The sequence below is a fragment of the Colossoma macropomum genome, unplaced genomic scaffold (assembly GCF_904425465.1).
Source record: "Colossoma macropomum unplaced genomic scaffold, Colossoma_macropomum, whole genome shotgun sequence".
Taxonomy (NCBI): Eukaryota; Metazoa; Chordata; class Actinopteri; order Characiformes; family Serrasalmidae; genus Colossoma; species Colossoma macropomum.
The window spans coordinates 41,483,912-41,506,279 of record NW_023494789.1 but is presented as its reverse complement, the minus strand read 5'-3'; the positions used below and the strand labels follow the sequence as shown (position 1 = coordinate 41,506,279).

Below are 22,368 nucleotides of genomic sequence, written 5' to 3'. Positions count from 1 at the left end.
GTGCACAGGGGCTCAGGAACAGGAAAGGGTCTTCCCCAAACTGCTAATACAAAGCTGGAAGCATATAATTGTGTAAAATGTCTTTGTATGCTGCAGCATTAACATCACCCTTCACTGGAACTAAGGTGCCCAAACCCTGAAAACAACCCCAGCTCACCATCCCTCCTCCACCAAACTTTACTGTTGGCACTGTGCATTCTGGTATGTAGTGTTGTCCTGGCATTTACCAAACCCAGATTCATCCATCAAACTGCCAGATAGTGAAGCATGACTCATCACTCCAGAGCACATGTTTTCACTGCTCCAGCTTGGCAATGCGCATAGTGATCTTAGACTTAAGTGCAGCTGCTTGGCCATGGAAACTTATTCTCTGAAGCTTCTGATGCACAGTTCTTGTGCTGATGTTGCTTTCAGAGGCAGTTTGGAACTCTGTAGTGAGCTAAACATGTTTCAGCACTTGGCAGCCCTGCTTTGTTTGCGTGATCTACTGCTTCGTGGCTGAGCTGTTGTTGCTCCTACATGCTCCCATTTCACAATAATAGCACTTGACAAGGGCAGATCTAGCAAGGCAGTAAATTTCACAAACTAATATGTGGCGAAGGTGGCATCCCATAACCTTGAAATAATTGTTTGAGGATTGAGATCTCTTTAAATAGGTAGAATCAGGGGTGCTCCAGCTTAATTGGACCTGCAGCCACACCGGCCCTCTGTGGATGAAAGTGGTGACCCCTGCTCTACTGCTGATAGCCTATCGTGTCTTGTATTTGCAGCGTGTTTTCTGGATCATTTTCTACAGAAAGTCTGACATACTCACTGTACATACATCATATGCTTTGGTGGACATAGTGGATTACTATAGAACTCAATGCTGATGTGCCATTTCTTGTGAAAAAAAAATTCTCTTCTGAAAAGATGTTTTTAGAAAGCTAAGATTTATTAGTGGCAATAACAGGCTGAACTAGACTTTCACCAGGCTATTCAATAGATACTGTATATTATATGATTATTGTCAGGTGTGTTTGGAGTCCATTTGTCATCATTTGTGTTGTAATTCCAAAGAACACAGAAAATCAAGGAAGTTAAAAAGGGGCCAAGTGAATAAAACAGAAGATAAAACATCAACTGTTCCTTAAGATTCGCAGGAAGAAGCAAGCTGTATTCTACTTCAGGTAAAAAACAAAAATACTCTTCCTTAATGATTGGCTCTTGTGATTTGCCAAATGTTTTTGTTGTAAAAACGGTAGATGAGAATGTTTGCACTGTGCACACTGGTCCATGATCTTTGTAGAAAACATATTACAGCATGATTTACACATGTATAAGATAACTTTGGAAGCATGGATGCAGGTTTCTTTAAAAATTTGAAAGTGAGTCCCTGAAAAGAATGGAAGCTGTAATAAAGGTAAAGAGTGATGCACTAAACACTAAAACAATGTTATGATATCGAGTTGTTGAGGTTAAATGTTTCTTTCCTTGATACTGATGTATTAATAACTTGAGTTTAATGGCCATTTTATCTTGAAGTTAAATAAATGAAAGAGTGGTCTAACAGACAAACAAATTAATTTCCGAAACTAACTTAAATGCTATAGTACCATATAGTGTAGTAACACTATGTATGTATAATTTGTGAAAGAAAGAACTGATAGTCTTGAAGTTTAATTTGTACTATTATTGCATTTTGTTTCTATTTTTATTCACTCACTACCTGATAAATGAGTTCTACATTTTCCACTTATTATTATCATTGGTTTAAAGCAGAGCTATTTGGTTTAGTTGTGCTACTCTTATTTTCATTACTTTTTTGTTATGGATTTGTTTTAAACCACCTTATCACTAATGGTCTGTACGTTGGTCCACACTTTCAGTTTCTGAGTCTTATTACTTCAGAACATAATAGATTCATAGTAGTAATAGTAGTTACTGAAACATTTATAGTAACTGAACAACAAGCCTCAACAGTGATAACAGAACATTATGCTGTTATTAAATGGGTTAATGTGATAAAAAATGACTCTCGTTACAGATCTGCTGATAGTAAGATGAAAATTATGGTTTCTCACAGGTGAACACATCTCCATTAAGGATGTCCACCACTGCTGTACCAGACAATAACCCAAGAAATGGCTTCATGGTGGTCACCCAACTGATCCCAATAGTGGCAAAAACGGCAAAATGTAGTTGGGGCTGGGCCAGGGGTCCCTACTGTTTGAGTCCCTAATCTAGGGGTTCCTATTGTTGGGTTTCCTAATATTGGAGTCCCTAATGTAGGTGTTTCTACTGTTGGAGTTCCTAATGTAGGAGTCCCTAATGTAGGAGTTCCTAATGCAGATGGTTCTACCGTTGGAGTCCCAAATGTAGGGGTCCCTAATGTAGGAGTTCCTACTGTTGGAGTTCCTAATGTAGGGGTCCCTAATGTAGGAGTTACTACTTTTGGAGTACCTAATGTCGGTGTCCCCAGTGTTGGAGTCGAGAATGTTGTAATCCCACCTGTTACTAACATCAATACAGTATCTGCTCCAGGCCCACTTCAGAAATGTATGAAATTCCAGCCAAAAGCTCTGGGGGTAAGACATTCTGTTCATTACAGTACATATCAACTTACATTCTTTTTGTTTGGTCTATAAATGTATTGCTTCTTTATTGCTGTAAAACTGACTAAATATTACAGTAATCATTTGGCAGGACTATTTTCAGATAATGTTAGCTAGCAGGTTTGAAAAATGATCAGTTAGCTGTAATGGCAGATGTGTGCGTGTGCACTAGTTATTGTGAAATGCCTCATCAGTGAACTAGATACCAGTACAGTAATAAACAAGGTAATACATGTAATGAGGAAATAAGACAAGTTCTTGTGAGTGACGTCAAACTGCCTTCTTTGTCATAAACTGTCATCAGAGGTGGAGCCAGCAGGGGTGGGGTGGTGAGGGGATTGACTCAGGTCCTGCTCTTATGGGGGTCCAAATATATTAAATGCAACAAGTAAATAGAATGATGCATTATTCCATATTTAAGTGTGCTCTCTGTAGAGGATGTCTTTTTTCAGTTGTAAAATCAAACGTAATTTTAGTAGTGGTGTTCAAACTTTTGCAATGACTGTAAATGGGTCATTCTCACAAAACTGCCTCAAACTATCTTCTTAAATATTTGAGGGTCATAAGTATCACTTAAACATGTAGTTTAATAGGCCAGTCTTATTATTTTTTCTATTACAATGTTTTTTGGATTAAAATGTTTACCATCATTATTATCATCATTGTTTCTTCTTATATCTGTTTCTAATTACTGATAAAATTAATGTGTTTGCTTTTTTTGTTTTAAAGATTTTTATTACATTTAAAACTATTGAAGATCTGTAATTTAATATCATCCTTGCAACAACAACATAATGTCAAGAGGCGCAAGTGCAAATAAAATCAATGGTTGACAAGGTGTTGCAGTAATGAGAAAATTGCAAAATATTGTATTTTGTAAAATATATGTACAGTACATAGAGTGTGAAAAGAAAAATTGGACAAAAAACATGATTTACAGATGCATCTTCAAATCTTACTGTGTTGCAGTAATGAGAATTTGGTCACTTACATTGAAAAATGGTACTAAAGATCAATTTGAAGTGAGTCATTCAGGCTTCTTTTAATTTGCACATGGTGCCTGACCTCGATGGCAGGCTTTAGTTAATAAAAAAAATCAATCTGAAGTTGTCAAGAAGCTTTTAGGATATTTTTTTAGCCTCCTGTGTTAACAGCACACTCTGATTTCTTAGATCAGAGTAAGGTCTAGAAATCTGATTAAGAAATCTGATGAAGAGAGCTGGAGTTTGGCTCAGTAATCAGATTTCTCAGCGCATGTGAACCCTCACTCTGATTTCTTTCAGATTTCTCAGTCTCAAAACAAAGCGCTGTCCCAGAAACGGCAAGCAGTGTTTAACACAGTATCTGCGAGACGACAACAAAACACTTTAGGATGCATGACATTTGAGTTTTATAATACATTTATGTCGCATCTTCTTCTGTGGGTTTATTGGCTGGTTGCAAAGCAGAAATCTGATCACTGCCCAACTCATGTAGACCTGGAGTTTCCCCGTTATCTGATTACTCAAGTACATGTAAACATGCTGAACCAGCTACTGACAAAATCTGATTTTCTGCAGTAATCAGATTATTAAGTGCCTGTAACACACTCAATGTAAGTACAGACAAGAAAATTATTGTTTTATTTCATCACTAACTCTTATTCAAGCATGAATGATAACATTCCAGTCTAGTTAAAGATATTCATACTCATTTTCAAAAGAGACATTTGGTAAGGTGGATTGCGCTTCGCACCTCTTTCCCGAGCAGATGAATCTGATTACTGAAAGACAACTCAAGGAGAACTCAGTCAAAACTTAGTGAAGGATGTATCTTCTGATACCTCTTTCAGATTTAAAATGACAGCAACAAAAAAAATACATGGTGCAGCTTTAAATTACTGTACTGTACTGTACTGTATTACTGTACAGACTAATTAAGAATTTAAATAATGCTATCAAATGCTTAGTTTCAGTAGCAGTAATACTACTACTATTATTATTATTATTATTATTATTATTATTATTAATAATAATAATAATAATAATAATAATAATAATAATAATAATGATTCCAGCATATATTGCACTTTTTATACTTTTAACTACAAAAACATAACCACAATGTATTGATGTTTGTTTTTTTTCCACAGACTGTACAAATAATGACTGGAGTCATAACGTTCCTGTTTGGCATCGTGGTGACAGTCGTCGAGCCACCATTGTCTGTCTGCAGTGGAGTTGTTTACTGGGGCTCTCTGTTCGTAAGTTCTGAGATTCTTTGTTACATTAAACAAAAGCAATACTAGACCATATTTTCCAGTCCAGCTCTGTAACTTTTCACTACTCAGCCCTTCCTGAGGTTAAAATGGGTCAGTTGGATCTGTAAACTGTGCAGGACAGGGGGATTCCAGAAACAGGACTGGGATACACTGGAATAGATCATTTCATAATTGTTCAGTTGTTTGCAAATGTTTGGGCACCCATGGTCAAATTCCATGTTTTGTAGACTTGTAGAATTCCATGTTATTGTCTTGTAGAGGATGTGATGTACACTTAGAAAACATAAAATCTGACAAGGGCATTCAAACTAAAACAACTGCAATTATTTCCATAAATATGTCTTTCTTCCGACAGCAGCGATATGTTGCTCCAAAATGTGTATGTCTTTCAGTATTAATGGTGCCTTCACAGATGTGCAAGTTACCCACTAATACACCTCCGTACCATAACACAACAGACCCTGGCTTTTGCTTTACGCTGGTGACAAGCAGGATGTTCCTTTTCTTCTTTGGCCTTGAGAACACAACAGCCATTATTTCCATAAACAGTTTGACTTGTCAGACCACAGTACATGTTTCCACTGTGCAACAGTCTATCTCAGATAAGCTCAAGCCCAGAGAAGTCGAATGTGTTTCTGGACATTGGGCCTCATTGGCCAACTGTTCTTAAGAAGTAATTTCTTCTTAAAACCCACTCATGCAATTTTCACACAGATTCTGACATTCTTTAATGTTTTCTTATTTGGGATTTGTTCTTAGGTAAGAACATAACCAATGCACGCTCAAGAGCACAAAGCGGCAAACAATTCTGTAGTTTAAAAATGCGTCATTAATCTGGCATAGACTTTTTTTTATAGGATCGTTCTCAATGCACTGTAGAGCTTGAAATAAATACCTTGCAATTGTTTGATTAAGAACATTGTTCTTAAATTCTTAAATTATTTGCTGGCGCATAATTTGGCAAAGTTGCGAGTCTCCACCCATTGTTGCTAATAAAGACCTATCCTGGATGCTTCATTTATACATATACATGATTGCATTAGCTGTTTAAGTTGTTTATGAACATTTCACAACATTTCTAATTTCAAATTCCTACTGACCCAGCTTTTTTGAATGGTCCAGCTTTTGTGACTGATTGTATGAAACAAATTTGAGATTGCTTTTGTGGCATGGTGCATTATCATTCTGGAAGTAGCCATTAGAAGATGGTAAATTCTAGTCATGAAGGGATGCACATGGTCAGCAACAATACTAGTCTGTGGCATTCAGAGTGGTATTATCAGGCCCAAAATGTGCCAAGAAAACATTCCCCACACCATTACACCATCTCCAACAGCCGACACAAGGCCAGTTGGGTCCATTTCATGAACGCTTAACTATATGAAGTGTACTAAAGTGCATAGAGTAAATGTAAATAGCTTTTACCTACCTGCCATTTGAAGCTTGACTTGGAAAGCGCTGATCTGTAGTATATAAATCTGTGAGATAACCCCATTGAATAGAAACCTATGGTGTTAAACTCAATCCCTCTCCATTTTAATGGTCTCTGTTGTAAATGCAGCTTTAAACCATACAGCATGCTGTTCAATGGTCAATCCATTCCATACTCACAGTGGTCAAGAGGTAAGAGAAGTCTGCAATCTACCAGTATAAGGGTTTACTTCACAAGAATATATGTGGTCTCGCTTTTGTAAATGTTCCTTCTGTTCCAAAAAGATGAATGTATTGGATTAATGGTGACTCGTTTGGGCTTTACAAATAAAAATTCTCTGTTATAAATAATGTTTTTAATATTTTAATGAACTCATTTAATATAGCATATTTTACTCTAGTTGATATTAAAATACAGTTACAACATAATTGCAAAGTATTCATATTAATTATGAAATAGCAGCATGCTTAGGTTAATGATAATTTCAAATGGTAGCGTTTATATATGTGCCACCATGACCATGTAACCATAGTAACAGTCATTAACTACTACATAATGATTAAGTTGTTATTTATTAAAGCATTTATTTAAATGTGTTACCATAAATTTGAATAACTACTTCTTAGGGTTCATTGTCCAGCAGAAACTGATTTATAATAACACATATAGAAAGCAAGTATAAATAATGAATATCCATCCTTTTTTCCCCACAGGATGTGTTTTACATCACAAATCCTGCTGTAAATGTGAACAACCCACCTACAGAACATCTTCCAACATACAGCCCAAACTCAATGAAACCAGAAGGATGAAAGTCAACATTTAAGCTCTGACACAGACACAGCTCTATAGCAGAATCTTCTTTCAAATGACGGGTCAGGTAACCGAGAATGCAACGGAAGCCATGCTGGAAGCAAAGCACCACACTTCCTCATGGATGTCTCCGTTTTAAAAGCAGCTCCCCCTGGTGGTAGCTTTGTGCATCACCCCTCTGTTCTGTTATCAATACAGAAGAAGACACTCTACACACACACAAAAAAAAAAAAATAAATTGTATAGGGTCGTAACAGGCATGTGTGACCGTCCCATGTAAATACAACAGCAATTGCAATTGTAATTGACCCAAATACCACACAATTCCCCCAAATTATCCTAGGATTCTAAGGGTTTAAAAAATATCACAGACATTTTTATTACATCACTGAAGCATCTTTGCATCACAGCATTCTGCCCTATTACTTTGGGAGAAAAAAAAACAAAAAAAAACAAAAAACAAAATGAAACATCACAAAAACTGATAAAAAACATTATATACATAAAATCAAAGGCTGCACAATAAACAATAAAATCAGCAACATAGCATACATTCTGGTACTAAATAAAACATATTTAATGCTGTATAGTTATACAGTGGCATGTACACATAATGTCATTATGGTGATCATCTGGAGATTTTTGTAGTCTCAGTTATCTAGTTGGCCTCAGTGTTCTCTGGAGGACTTTCCATTGGTGGACTGGTCATGGTGGTCAATGCTTGCCAGTAAAGGGCTGTAAATATACAATACAGAACTGTAATACTTTTCAAAGAAATATAACTCTAATTGTACAGTATTTACTCTTAGACTCCAAGGCTAATTTTATATATTATTACCTGTTAATTGGTTTAAGCAGGACATCCTGCTTAGTTTGGAGCCACAGTGATGTTCACCTACAGACATACAGAGAGATTCATAAGCTGCATAGTTTATACAGTGTGAATCACTATACAAGGTCATTACAGCAGATAGAAAACATGTGTAAACCATGTTCACTGACAGTCATCTCTATGCAGTTTCCTACATGCATAGGCTGTTGGCTGCACCACTCTCAACCTAGCAAGTGATTGGTGGTATTTTCTGCCTTCATGATCCCAGTAATCCCATTTACTAATGTTGAGGTCTGGACTCTGGGGTGGTCAGTCCATTATTCAGCTTCTTTGTTTGATGTGTCTTTCTCCTTTTTCTCAGTGAGGACTTCTTGGCAGCTACACATCCTTTCAGATCCATAGCGCTGAGGTGTCTTCTCACATTGGAAGGATGGACAGAAACTCCTGTGGATGTTTTCAGATCTGAAGCAGCTTGATTTTCTCCTCTTGAAAGCTTTAAGTGCTGTTCATCTGATGGGGGCAGTTTTGGTGTCTACCAGGTCTTCCTTACTGGGAATTCTCCTCTCTACAAGTTCTCTGTTACTGCTGCTTTCATTTCATTGCTGCTAGGCTAATCTGGGGGGGTGCGGGTGTGTTTGTAACAGCGTTCCCTGATGCTGGAGCTCCTTATCCAGTATTAGCTGCATAAAGGCGTGTTGGGTTGTATGTCACCTTATTTGTCTTTGCTGAAACACCTGTATTCAGTGATTAAAGTTAGTTTCTTTTCGGCTGTTGCGAGGTATAGATATACATAAACAGATGCCGCGTTAGGTCCAGCCAGACACATCAACAGCACTGCCATTTTGGGGCGGTCAGCATTGCTGCTGGATTGCATTCAGTACCATTACAGAGCAGCAGTGTAAAGCCCTTGGGAACCTAAATCTGAGTTTTCTTTCTGATTAGTTAGTCTGGGTGCCCAGTGTAAATGTACAAAGTATGTCTTATGATTTCTTCCCAAAGTCTAATAAATGTCTGCTGTGTTTCACCAGTATTGCTCTCCCCCCAATGTAGAGTGGGCAGTGATAAAAGTAGGTTAGGCTACCATCAGCATAACCCTGACCAATCAAAAGGCTAACATGGCTCTGCCCTCAATTTGAGTTCGGGTAACTTAAAGATATCTTAGTAAGCACTTTAGTAAGCTAGCTAGCTATCCAGCTATTTGCGGGTTTGGTGCGCCTGAGGTCCATTCAGCCAGCTATGCCAGCATTCCATATATGTGCATTCCCATCCAGTTTTTTAGTTCGTCATTTGCCAGGTGACCGCTGGGATAGGCTCCAGCAACCCAGGAGGAAAAGCGCACAGATAATATGTGTGTTTGTATGTGTGAGCTTCCCTCTAGCATGCTGGCTGTATAGTGCATGAGTATTCAGTGTATTGTGAGTCACTGGCTAGAAAGTCCATTCTTTTCAAATTTACTTTTATTTTCTGTCTTCACTCCAGCCTAGGTGGGATCAAGTCGAGGTGTTGGAATTGATAATTGGGGGTAATTGTGCTGTGTTCACTAGAGTGGCAGAAATTTGCAGTGCAGTGTGTTTAGAGCTCCCCTTTGCTCTAGTTATAAACCAATTGCCAGCTACCTCAGTGGCCTCCACCTGGGAAATGGAGTCTGACACCCCAGCCTCTGGTCACTGGTCCTGACTCCCGTGAGGGAAGCATGTCTCTCGGGTTAAGGAGTTCCTCAAAGTGCTCCTTCCACCGACCAGAAATATTCTCAAAGTCAGAATTTCTCCACCCCTACTGAGTACAGCTTGAGTGAAGCCACTCCAACCGCTCCTGAGTCGCTGGACGGTTGTCCAGAAACTCCTTGAAGCCAACCAGAAGTCTTTTTCCGTGGCCTCTCCAAACTTCTCCCATGTTCTGGATTTTGCTTCTGCCACCACCACCGCTGCTGCCTTTTTTGCCCATCGGTACCTATCTGCCAAGTCAGGAGACCACCAGACCAACCAGTCCCTGAAGGCCTTCTTCTTCAGCTTGACGGCCTCCCTCACCACAGTTGTCCACCCACAGGCTTGGCTACCCAGCCACCAGGTGCTCATCGAGGAACACTATTCCCAGGCCTGGCTCCAGGGGTCGGTCCGGGTAACCCTCTCTCTGGCAGGGTTACACGATATATTGTGTTCACTCATTTTGGATCGTGTTAGTCTTCATTCCAAACCTGTTCACCTTAACAGGACCATACAAGCCCTTCCACAACATCAAGGCCCTGATCCAGGAAGGGTAAAACAGAACAATAAAGTAAAAATGCTGGAGATAAGACAGGGTGTGTGGAGTCAATACAACTTTAAAAATGTCATTTCAATGAAATATGGTGCAATTATGATCCTTAACTAAAAGTATTGAAGACATACACTTGGGCGTACCAGCCCACTGACATTAAAGTACCTTTTTTTCTGAAAGTGTACATGAAAGTCATTTCAACCACTAGTAAACTGTACAAAACTATAATTATAGCATCAGCCTATTGATTCATGTGCAAACATGTATAGGGCTTCATCGTTATTATGTACATTTTTTACTGTGCAAACCATTTAACTTCACACACACATTAAATCTTCATTTCAAGAAGTCTTGAAGTTTCCCTGTATAGAGTAATAGGCATTTTAGCATTCGGCAGCCCTAATCTGTGAGCTTGCATAATCAACCGCTTCGTTTTTGCTCCAAGATGCTTCCATTTCACTATAATAGCACTTAAAGTTAACCATGCAGATCTAGCAGGGTAGACATTTTACAAACCGACTTGTGGCATAGGTATCTTATAAGGTTTAAAATCACTGAGCTAGTTAGTATGACCCATTCTACTGCCAGTGTTTGTCTATATAGACTGAATAGCTATGTGCTTGATTGTGTACACCTGTTAACAAAGGGTGTGATTAAAACTTTAGGCCATTTAGTGTATCAACAGCATCAAGCAAAAATAAACAAGCAAACAAATAGCAAACATTTTTTTCTGTTTGTTTCTATGTCAAATAATGTGAACAATTAGCAAAAACATGGCAAAAATGCATAACAAGTTATCTCTTCTACTTATAGCAGGGAATATTTCAGTCATTTCATAAACCTTTTAAAAAATTGTCATCATATAATCATGAATAAGTTGGTATATAGCAGTGACTACTGTAGCAACTCCAGTATTACATGCACAAACATTTGTGTATGACCCATTCACAATAAATCTGGTGAAAATACATCTAGCAGGGAAGACAATTCTAGCTCTTATAAGACTAAGGGGCAGATTTACTAGGTTTAAATTTAAGACAAGTTTAAGGTTTGCCAGCACAAAAGAACCAAGAGTGATTTGCAGAAGCCTTTATGTGTGTACACACGAGGTCGCCACTGGGCTGCGTGGCACTTCACTTTCTGAATATGCATGTTAGGGAGTGATGCTGTTAAGAGCATAAAGGGAAGGAGGCTATGCAAATTAACAGCCTGTCTGGAGTGATTTACTAACAAGAACTTACTGAAAAAATGGCATCTATTAACAATAAGGAAACTGGCCAAAGACAGAAAAGAGAGAATATTCCATCAGATACCTTTTTAAACTTATTAAGCTCTTGTTTTTATTTCTTCTACACCAACCTTTAAAACTTCAAAATCATTGTTTTCAATTAAACAAAATCTAGGATTTCCTCCATCTTTCTCCATTTAGCAGTTTATTTAAATAATTTTCTTCAGCCAGGCTTTCACTTTGGGCTGAGCATTAGCACTACATTTTTATTTATTTATTAATTGTACTGTTTACTTTATGGAAAAATGTATTTTTATTATTTTCATTTTTTATTTTTATTTTTAACAAGTCCTCAATAACAGTAATATTTACAGTAAGCAAGCCAGTGTGAACACTAGATTAAGGCATTATAGAAACAAAAAAAAACAGGCTTTAGGTAGCATAAATTATCATATTTACATAAATATATATTTAAAAAATGGTGTGGCATGGAAGACAAATCAGTATTTAGATCCAACAATACAAGTGAACTTACATTTTGAAAAACATTATTTAACGTAACTAGTTAGTATGTTGTCCTGCTGAATGCTGAACGCTGAGCGTAGCATAGACTATTAGCCTGGGGGTAACATCTGGAATATACTGGAACAAGTTAACTTACCAAACCAACTTTCTTCAAAATCTTGATACTCTGATCTTGTAATGGTGAGTTTCTTAGCTGAGCTGTGCTGAGTGCTGAGATACACACACACACACATTATATGTATATATATATATATATATATATATATATATATATATATATATACACACACACACACACACACATGGCATTAACAAGCCATGGGCCCACTTCTATAACCTAAGAATAGCTCTATTAGTTTGTATTGAAGTCTCTGTAGTTACTGAATAATAAGCCATAGTATGAAATAAACCTGGATTGTTAAGAGGTTAACAGAATGCAAAACATCTTTACATTTCCTTTTCAGTTATAATTAGATGTTCTGTGAAATCCAAAGTTTAACTCCTGGATTACTTTTTTAAAAGTTAAAAAACGTATAATTTTAAAATGTGTTGCAATAGTTCAGGTGATCTTAGTATATTTGTTATGCTGCCTCTCACAGTTGCCTAGAAAACATTCTCATATCAATAAAAATGGCTTAAAAAAGAAGATAGGGTACCGTTAGGATTTTCTGGCAAGTTATTGTGCATCTGGAATGCTCTTATCAGTAGATAAGATGATAAGACAGTGAACTCAGGAAATTAATGGCTAGTGTCCTAAATTCAATCCTGATTGGAGCTTTTTACAGTGACTAAAGAGATAAGATAAGGTTTAGAGTTTGAATATTTCTGTAACACAGCTTTAGGGCTTGATGGGAATTACTGGGTCAATGTAGGACATGGAAAAGTGTCAGTTTCTCTCAGGGGAATAACATGAGAGGCTGTGGAAAACTCTATGTATTATTACATTAATACTGTGTACAGTATATATACACACAAAAATAGCCAAGCCCAAAATCTAATGGCATGTACTGATGGACTTGGCCGGTAAAAGTCCAGATTTAAAGCCAATAGAGAATATCTGGTCTCACATTAAACACAAACTAGCTCAACAATGTTTTTCAGCTGTTTGAAGCCACCGGTGCTGAGTGGAACAATATTGACTCTTCTTTCTGTAAAAATCTGTCTGCAAGTTTACACAAGACTTCAGTATTGAGAGAAATCAGAGGCCTCCACACTAATTTACTGCATCTATCTGTTTAATTAATGCTTATTTATTGACTAATGATTTGCTGTTAAGACCATTAAAAGCTTAATGTTTTGCCATGTTTGGTTTGGCCCATGTGTTTTTTTTTTCCCTCTAGGGTGTAGTATTGATATTAACTATAGTAGCTGTTCCTCCAGTGGAAAAATGAATAATATCAATAATATAATCAAATTAAATGCTTTTCTCTGCTCTTATCAGGTGAATTAGGACACTGCTATCTCTCTGTGCGTGAAATGACAGTAACAGTAAACATTCACAATATCATATGATTGTCAGGCGTGCTTAGAAAACATTGATTCCAAAGGTCACACAAGACCAAGGAACTTAAAAGAGGCCAAAAGAATAAAACAAGTGATAAAGTATTGAAGAGCTCCTCAAGATCCACATGTAGAAGAGAGAACAGAGTTCTATTTCAGGTAAAATATATATATCAGTATGAGACATTTATCTGATGATTCACTTTTGTGTTTTGCTGAATGTACTTGCTGTGAGAACTGCAGATTAGAGTGTATGCACACTTACAACAGTCCTACCAATTTATGCATTTTTAGATTTGTTTGATGCATTTTCACTTACTGTTTTCATGAATTGTAACAGATCAGCCGATCACTTAATCATGATTCTACCTCACAGGCTTGCACCAATTTGTGAGTTAAACATTTGACTGTTAAAACTCTGCCTGTCATTGCAGACTGGCTCTACTTTTACTGGCTTACTCTCTTATTACCATAAAGGGGAATTCTATCTATTTGTTCTTTAACATTTCTCCATTCTCTTAGTCATTCAGAGTGGTTTGGTGTGAAATGCTCTATTCTAGAGAAACTTACTGAGTCAGAATTGTTCACAGTGGTGGTGACAGGAACCTCAACCTCTAAAAGCTCCCTCACAGAAAGTTATCACATGAAACGGTTATGAGTACGCTACCTGATGTCCGAGACATTATTTCCTGACAGTTTTGAGAAGGCTTTGGCCTAAAACATATTTATAAAGTCTATTAATGGTGGAGAAGTACATACAGGATGTTAGAAGACCAAACAGTCCCCAAAAAGACTTTCTACTGATTTTCTACTATTTTACCATCAGCAACATTACATATAATATCAGAAGACTTGTGTAGGTTCACTGGTGGTTTTGGATAGTACATTTTAGACTCAACTACTGAATTCTCCAGAAATTAACAAATTGGTGGAATTACTCTTTAAATTAGTGTTTAATTTTACAAATCTTATTTTATCTTTATTGGCTTTTTTTTTTTTGGAGGGGTAAAGACAATATTGGTGTATAAACTGAAGTGTCACTGCAGCAGCAGGTGACACCAGCTTGCTAGTCGACAAGAACATATCAAACCTGGGGCTCAAAATAAGAAAAATAATCTTTTTTTAATGTAAAATCTCATACTTTGAACACAATAATAACAAACAAAACCTTCAATATGCTAAGACTGTCTTATGAGTTCTAGAATTTATGTTACCAGTGTTAATGAGCTGGTTGATGATTGTGCCATGTTCAGATTTAGAAAACTGCACTTGAGAAATACAGAATAGATTATTAAAATATTGTTTTGCTGTTTAAGCTAGACATCTCCAGGCATTGTTATTCTGTTACTGTGAAACATTTTGTCATTTTGTAGTATAAAATCAATAATAAATTTAGCTATGACCTTTTGATTAGTAAATCAGTCTATACTATCCTATAATGGGATTAGAAATGAACATACAAGCTGAGATTTTTGGTTCTGAATTTAGAGAAAAGCTGATTTTAAGGAAAAATGGCTTTTGGAATTGGCCTTAGAACTGCAGTGACATCTCAGAAAACGTGCAGCATCTGTGTAAATGCTGTCATTAGTACAAAGAAACCATTGGAAAATACAGTAAGACACCAATGAAGGCAAATTGAAAAACATGTTGAGTTTTGAGATTTTTGTTATGAATTTAAAACGTTAGAGAGAGACAATGTTATATATACACAAAAATGCAAAAGAATGACATTTATTTTGTCATTTCTGCCTGTAGTTTCTGGACTTAAAGGGCCCATATCTCTGGGTTTTTGAAATAAAAGAGTTTGTGTGGCACATAAACCTGGTTAAAGTTTCAAACATACTGGTCACCCCCCAATCCATATCGTCCATAAGGGTTGAGAACCCCCTGCTGCGGAAACAATTCACACCTCTTTACAAAGATGGCCATGCTGAGATAAACCAGACAACTGCAGCTTTCTACAATCAGACAATCTTGTATAATTGACACAATAAACAAACAGCATTTAATCAAAGTAAAAGCACTATAAATGTTAGCTCGCTTGCTCACCCAGAAAAAAACAAAATCCAGTTCACTTCCATTTTTGTAAATAGTATACATTTCCATGGAAATATATTCCACCATTGTTATTGAAGAAGATAGTAGTGCATAGTAGTGAAGGAGCTCCAAAACAGATGGAAATTGAATTTTATGGCTGATGTGAAAAGAGGTTAACAACGTTAACACAGTGAAGTGAGGAGTGCTTTCTAAAGGGTTAAACAGGTGATTGATTGGTTGAATTGATTTTTTATATAGACATTATTTCATAACACTTTACCTAAACTCTCTCTTATGCCAAAAACATGCCATGGCAGAAGCCGTAATTTCTGATCTGTAATATAAAAGCAACCATCACCAACAGTTGTAATATACCCATAACACCACAATGTTTGATGTCATGACATTTTATGTCGCATGCTAATTTTTGCTAAAAGTACTCATGACATACTTATCGGTAACATAATACTATTATATCATTCACAAAATTTCTAATGACAGATCATAACAGCGTATGAAATCTGCTATGAAATGTTTATGACAAGGTTATGTCAACTCTGTGTTTCAGGCATCAAGGGAAGTGTTACATATTTATTTAATAGCAAAAAAACTGTTCTTTTATTATTGACGTGTTCTCCTGATGGTGATTTAAAAGTGATGGTTTCTCACAGGTGAATATATCTCCATTAAGGATGTCCATTGCTGCCATACCGGACAATAATACAAGAAATGGCTTCATGGTGATGACCCAAGTGATCCCACCAGGGCAAAATGCAGTTGGGGCTGGGTCAGGGGTCCCTATTCTTGGAGTCCCTAATGTAGGGGTCCCTACTGTTGGAGCCCATAATGTAGGAGTTCCTACTGTTGGTGTCCCCAGTGCTGGTGTCCCTACTGTTGGAGTTCCTACTGCCGGGGTCCCCATTATCACACCAGTCAGTAATACTGACACAGTAACATCTGCTCAAGGCCGATTTCAGAGATTTCTCAGATCGCAGCCAAAAGCTCTTGGGGTAAGACATTCCAATTACGCTGTCCAACACAGAGAGTACTTTTTACATTCTCTTTATCTCTAAATCTACTGTTTTATTTGCTGTGAAACATGAATTAAATATTAAAGTGATAGTTTTAGACTCTTAAAGGGATAATGATAGCTAGCTGATCATGTAAGTCACCAACTGGAATGTTTTTTTTTGTTTTTTTTTGTGCTCTGAAAGATTTAATTGGTTTTTTTTTTGTTTGTTTTTTATGTTTTTTTATTAGCTGAACTATCCCTGTAATGACAGAGTGTGCTTGTGCACCAGTCATTATTCAAGTGGCAAGTGAGCTAGATAATAGTACAGTAATAAACAAGGTAATAAATGATAAAGAACAATTGCCAGTAAGTACATTTAGTGATCTTGAATTCTACTGATGTCATGAGCTGCCATCAACATTTTACATACTGGGTAAATTCAGAGAGTTTTGTTACAAGAAAATATATATAATATATATATATATATATATATATATATATATATATATATAATAATTTATATAATTTCTTGATTTTTCTTTTTTCACAGACCGTCCAAATAATGAATGGAGTCATAACTCTTGTGTTCGGCACCGTGTTGACAGTCATCGAGCCGCCGTTTTCTGTCTATACTGGAGTTGTTTACTGGGGCTCCATAATCGTAAGATCTAGGATTATTTGCTATATTAAGCAAAAAATATGAAATAAATCCAGTGTTTTCCGGTCCTGCGCACTGAGTGTCCTAAGCCAATCCTGAGTTTAAAACTGGTCTGTTGAATCAAGGGGCACTAAAATGTGCCGGACAGGGGGATTCCAGGTGCATGACTGGGATACACTGGAATAGATAATTTTCAAACTGTAAATATTTGCAATTAATTGTTATTTTCTCATCCTTAAGTACATCATCGCTGGCTCTCTGACTGTTTCGGCAGCAAACAGGCTTACTCCCTGTTTGGTACGTCAACATCTATATTTGTTAAGAGTTATCATTAAAGGTTGCTGTTGCTACTGGCACTATACCTTTCTCACAAATTGTTGTGCTTGTTTCTGGTTAAGATTTAATAGCATTAAATCTAGAATGTTTGATTACAAAAGTCTTGGAGTTGACTTTCCAGTGACTGAACTCGATGAAGTGGAATCCAAGCATTGATTCACAATTCTAAAAACCAAGATGTAGAGAAGGGCAAAAATATCTGATACTCTTGGCAAAAGAGTATCAGATTAATAATATATTTGACCTTGGCAAGGAAAATTGGAGAGCTAACGCTAGCTAAATTAACTTGGTTGACCAGCGGCCACTGGCTGTGTTCCTGATTCTCCTCCTCTGTCAACTCCTTCAAGTTGGTAATTGTTTTGGCACTGGCAATGTTGTTCGGTTGTAAGAAAATTTTTTCATTTTACTTTGTTGGGCAAACATGAACGTCTCTGTGCCAAATCAAGTCCAAGGCTTTGGAGACGACTCTCAATTACCTTGGAATTCCTGTGCAATCTGTTTGTTTTGGGATCAACTCCCAGCCATAGTGACCTCACCTTCTGTCCAATCAACTACGGCACAAGTGGTCTGAAGAAGTGGGTTCACGCAACTCTCTTAAAAAAGATGGTTCTTTGGTAAAGGAAATGGTTTTATTTAGAACCATGAGTTCTATATAGAATCACTTCATTCTTGAATGGTTCTTTACATGGTGAAATAGTTCTTCAGATTGATAGAGAATGTGTTGTATATGGTTCTATATAGCACCAGAAAGGGTTCTGCTATTATTACAATGTCAATCTTCTAATGAGAAAAACCTTTTTGTTGCTATATAGAACCATTTTCAAAAAGATTCTACACAGAAACATAAACAAAACATCCTCCATTAATCTTATGAACCCTTTAATGGTTCAGGGAACCATTTATGGTTCTATATAGAACCATTTTCTTTACTAAATAACCCTTGAAGAACCATCTTCTTCAAGATTGTAACATTGAAAGTATGTATCTAAACCTGGATTCATCACAGCCTGATTAAACCTGGTTATTCTCCTATCTGCAGGTGAAAGGCTCTCTAGGAATGAATGTGTCCAGCGCTGTAGCTGCAGGAATTGCTGTCTCTCTACTGGCGCTTGACTTTGTAATATCTGTAGGAGAAAATCCTTGCTACCCCATGTACAACGAAGTTTGCGAGGCTTACCTCCAGTTTTTAGTATGTATTGGATTTTTTTGCTGTTGTAAGTTGTTATAGGACATAAATTTGATTTTAAGGAACGGAAACTATATGTTTACATGTTTTTGCTGGTAAAACACAAGTTTGTAGCTATTTAACACAATAAAGGTGCTTGTATCACAAATCTTAAATCAAGCAGCTGACATTGCATCTATGATATTCATTTTATTTTTAATTATTTATGTTTACTAATAACCTCATTGTTAGTAATAAAACTTTATTTTTATATTTCAATGTTATGCTGTATACCAGGAGCAAACCCATGGAATTAGTGGAGTGCTGCTGGTTTTCTCTGTGCTTCAGCTCACTGTCTCCATCTGCCTCTCAGTGTTTGGATGCAAGGCCACCTGCTGCACTGAACCAGTGGTGAGTATCCCAGTACCACTGAAAATGACCTTTTCAATTTGGACAGTACTGTTATGTTTCATGAATACTTCGGTAAACCCCAACAATGAGGCTAATAGAGTTCTTTGATACTGTAGAACAATCATTTTTGGTTTTGCTTTCAGTTGATGGTTGTGCATTCAAGCCAAGTAGAATGTAGGAAACTTTATTTATGAATATGTCAAGTAAAAAGAGTTCAAAAAGGTCCCTAAAAGACCAGCAGTGGAACTTCTCAGTCCATCCAAGATCAGCATAGAACATTTTGTTAGTAGTTAAAAATCCACCTATCACTGGGTGTGTCAAGCAGGTATAGAATAGAAAATCAGTGTGATAAACGCCATCTCTCTATTTTAAAGGTCTCTGTTGTAACTGTGGCTCCAAACTATGCAGCATGCTGCTCAATGGTCAATCCATTCCAAGCTCACAGCGGTCAACAGGTAAGAGAAGCCTGTGGGTTATCATGTAATGTTTCTCAGGGCACACTGTGGCTCAGTACAGAACATTCATTTAAAGAAGTGTAGTAGCTGTCGGTAGTTTCGTCTTTTCTCTATGGCGTTTCAAAGCGCCATATTTTTACAACAGCTAGGTGGCTAGGAACCAATCACATACCAATTGGAAGAGGGGGTCATAGAGTTTCTGACTGTCAGTATGGCAGTAATCCAACAGCTCAGAGCATTCGTCGCTGGTACCAACAGTTCCAAGAAAAAGTTCACCAGCATCACCAGATCTCATGCCACCTGTGGGTCGTGAAGGATTCTGATATATATATATAAATATCTCCCAAACTTTTGCCACATTTTGAACACGTAAACACATGAATAGGACTATAAGATCATATGCAAAAGTTTGGATGCACATGTTCATATTTGTTGATTTTCTAAGTCACTAATAACTTAACATGTTCTCTACAGAGAACATTAAATTTGTCTGTACATTTTAGTGCACGATTTCTATTTAACAAAGAACAAAAAGTCAAATATAAAAAAATAAAATGTCAAATTTTGTACATTGCACATTTTATCCCCTCCACTGCAATATATTAAATTCAGCAAACAAACTGTCCATTAAAATGTGCAGAAGTGCGTTCTCTGTAGAGAATGTGTTCACTTATTTGTTATTCCATGAGTGTTCAAGGAGACATATAATGTGTGTATCAAGGTTTCTTTTTCAATACTGTGCATTAAAAGTGTAAGAATGCATTGATATATTATGGCACATAAGTTTGAAGGTGCCGATGCAACTACATTGATTTTGTAATAATCATTAATAAGCATTTTGTGCAGTTTTTCTTTCTTCTAACTGTATCGGTTGCTTGTGCTGCCCACTAGTTGCATTTCTATTCAGACATGGGGATAGAAAAAATCCCACATTTCACCTTTAAATGGCAAATTGAGGGTCTCAAATTGCAATAAGACCACCACTTGAAACTAGGTGGGACAAATTATTGAAAACTTCACTGACAGACTGACTGTTGACACGTCTTCTCACTACGTAATCTAAACAGCTTAAAAAAGGACATGGATATGCAACTTTTAGTGGCCATTCAGCAGACAACAGGAAGTCACTCTGCAGCTCATCAGGAGCTGGATTGACTCTGGAACCCCTTAGTCAGTGATTATGCATTAAAATGTGAAGAAGTGTGTTGTCTGTAGAGGATGTGTTAACTTAGAAAACTAACAAAACATGGAATTTGACTAAGGGCACCCAAACTTCTGTATACAGCTGTACAACAACACAGTCTGGCTCAGCACTGTAGCATTTCAAACTGAAACTGAAACTCCACACTATGTAGCTACTCTAAACAAAGTGCACTACAAGTTTCCATTAGGCTGAATTGATTTTTAGCCAGGCTCTAATTATCTCTCTTTTCACAGGATGTGTTTTACATCACAAACCCCAATGCTGATGTGAACAATCCTTTTGCACAACATCCTTCAGCATACTGCCCAAACTCACAGAAACCAGATAACTGAGAATGATGGAGGAAAATTACCTGGAGATGAGCTACAAGTCCTAACATACTTTTTGAAGATGATTTGTTTTGTGATCTTTTGAATAATTTGTGTATGAACAAACTTATATCACTGCTGTCATAGTACAACCTAATTTGCAAAAAAGTTGGGATGCTATGAAAAATAAATGCAACTATGTGCAAATCATTTAAACCTTATATTTAACTGGACATGCTTCAATGACACTATAAAATGTTGAAACTGAGAAATTATATTGTTTTTTGAAAAATATATGCCCATTTTGAATTTGATGCCTGCAACACATTCCAAAAAAGTTGGGACAGGGCAAAAAAAAAAGGCTGGTAAAGTTGTGTAATGCTACACCTGGTGGTTAATTGGCAATAGGTCAGTAACATGACTGAGTACAACAAGATCATCCCAGAGAGGCTAAGTCTTTCAGAAGTAAAGATGAGGAGGGTTCACCACTCTGTTAAAGACTGCATGATCAAATTCAAGAACAACAATTCAAGAATAAAGTTTCTTAACATAAAATAGCAAAGAACCTTTGTTTTTCATTGTCTACATAATAATGTAGTACATAATAATAACATTAAAAGATTCAGAGACTCTGGAGAAATCTCTGTACGCAAGGAACAAGGCAGAAAACCAGTATTTGCTGTCCACGATCTTTGGGCCCTCAGGTGGAACTACATTAAAAACTGACATGGTTTTGTAGAGGAAATCACTGTATGGGCTCAGGAACACTCCTGAAAACCACTGTCTGTGAAAGCAGTCACTGCATCCAACAAATGCTAATTAAAACTCTTAATTGCAAAAAAGAAACCACATATAAACAGCATCTAGAAATGCTGCCACCTTCTCTGGACTTGAGCTCATTTAAAATGGACTGAGGGGAAGCGGAAAAGTGTCCTGTGGTCCGATGAATCAACATTTGAATTTCTTTTTGGAAATGGACACTGTGTCCTCTGGGCTAAAGACCATTAGGTTGTTATCAGTGCACATTTCAAAAGCCAGTATTCATGATGGTATAGGGGTGCATTAGTGCACATGGCATGGGTGATGTGCACATCTGTGAAGGCAACATTAATGCTGAATGATATATACATGTTTTGGCAGCATATGCTGCTTTCCAGATGATGTCTTTTTCAGGGAAGGCCTTGATTATTTCAGCAAGACAATGCCAAACCACATTCTGCATGTATTAAAACAGCATGGCTCCGTATTAAAAGAGTCCGGGTGCCTGCAGTCCAGACTGTCACCCACTGAAAACATTTGGCACATAATAAAATGTAAAAATACAACAAAGGAGACCCTGTTA

At 37.0% G+C, this 22,368-nt stretch overlaps 1 protein-coding gene across 2 annotated transcripts; it reads left to right on the top strand.

Moving 5' to 3' along the window:
• The first annotated feature begins 13,470 nt into the window (after window positions 1-13,470).
• LOC118808580 (membrane-spanning 4-domains subfamily A member 4A-like) lies at window positions 13,471-21,369 on the top strand. 2 transcript variants are annotated; one of them, XM_036571356.1, is made up of 8 exons: window positions 13,471-13,599; window positions 16,169-16,487; window positions 17,040-17,150; window positions 17,388-17,444; window positions 18,523-18,672; window positions 18,946-19,059; window positions 19,434-19,514; window positions 20,952-21,369. In XM_036571356.1, the coding sequence occupies exons 2-8, from the start codon at window positions 16,170-16,172 to the stop codon at window positions 21,048-21,050; spliced, it is 930 nt and encodes a 309-aa protein (XP_036427249.1). In that variant the 5' UTR covers window positions 13,471-13,599; window position 16,169; the 3' UTR covers window positions 21,051-21,369. The 2 variants fall into 2 exon arrangements, with proteins under 2 accessions (XP_036427249.1, XP_036427248.1); XM_036571355.1 differs by having other exon boundaries at window positions 13,473-13,599; window positions 16,149-16,487.
• Window positions 21,370-22,368: the final 999 nt, after the last annotated feature.

Coding starts and splice junctions, on each gene's coding strand:
- LOC118808580 (XM_036571356.1), top strand. CDS start 16,170: ATGTCCATTGCTGCCATACCGGACAATAATACAAGAAATGGCTTCATG. Junction 16,488..17,039: donor CGCAGCCAAAAGCTCTTGGG/GTAAGACATTCC, acceptor CTTTTTTCACAG/ACCGTCCAAATAATGAATGG. Junction 17,445..18,522: donor ACAGGCTTACTCCCTGTTTG/GTACGTCAACAT, acceptor TCCTATCTGCAG/GTGAAAGGCTCTCTAGGAAT.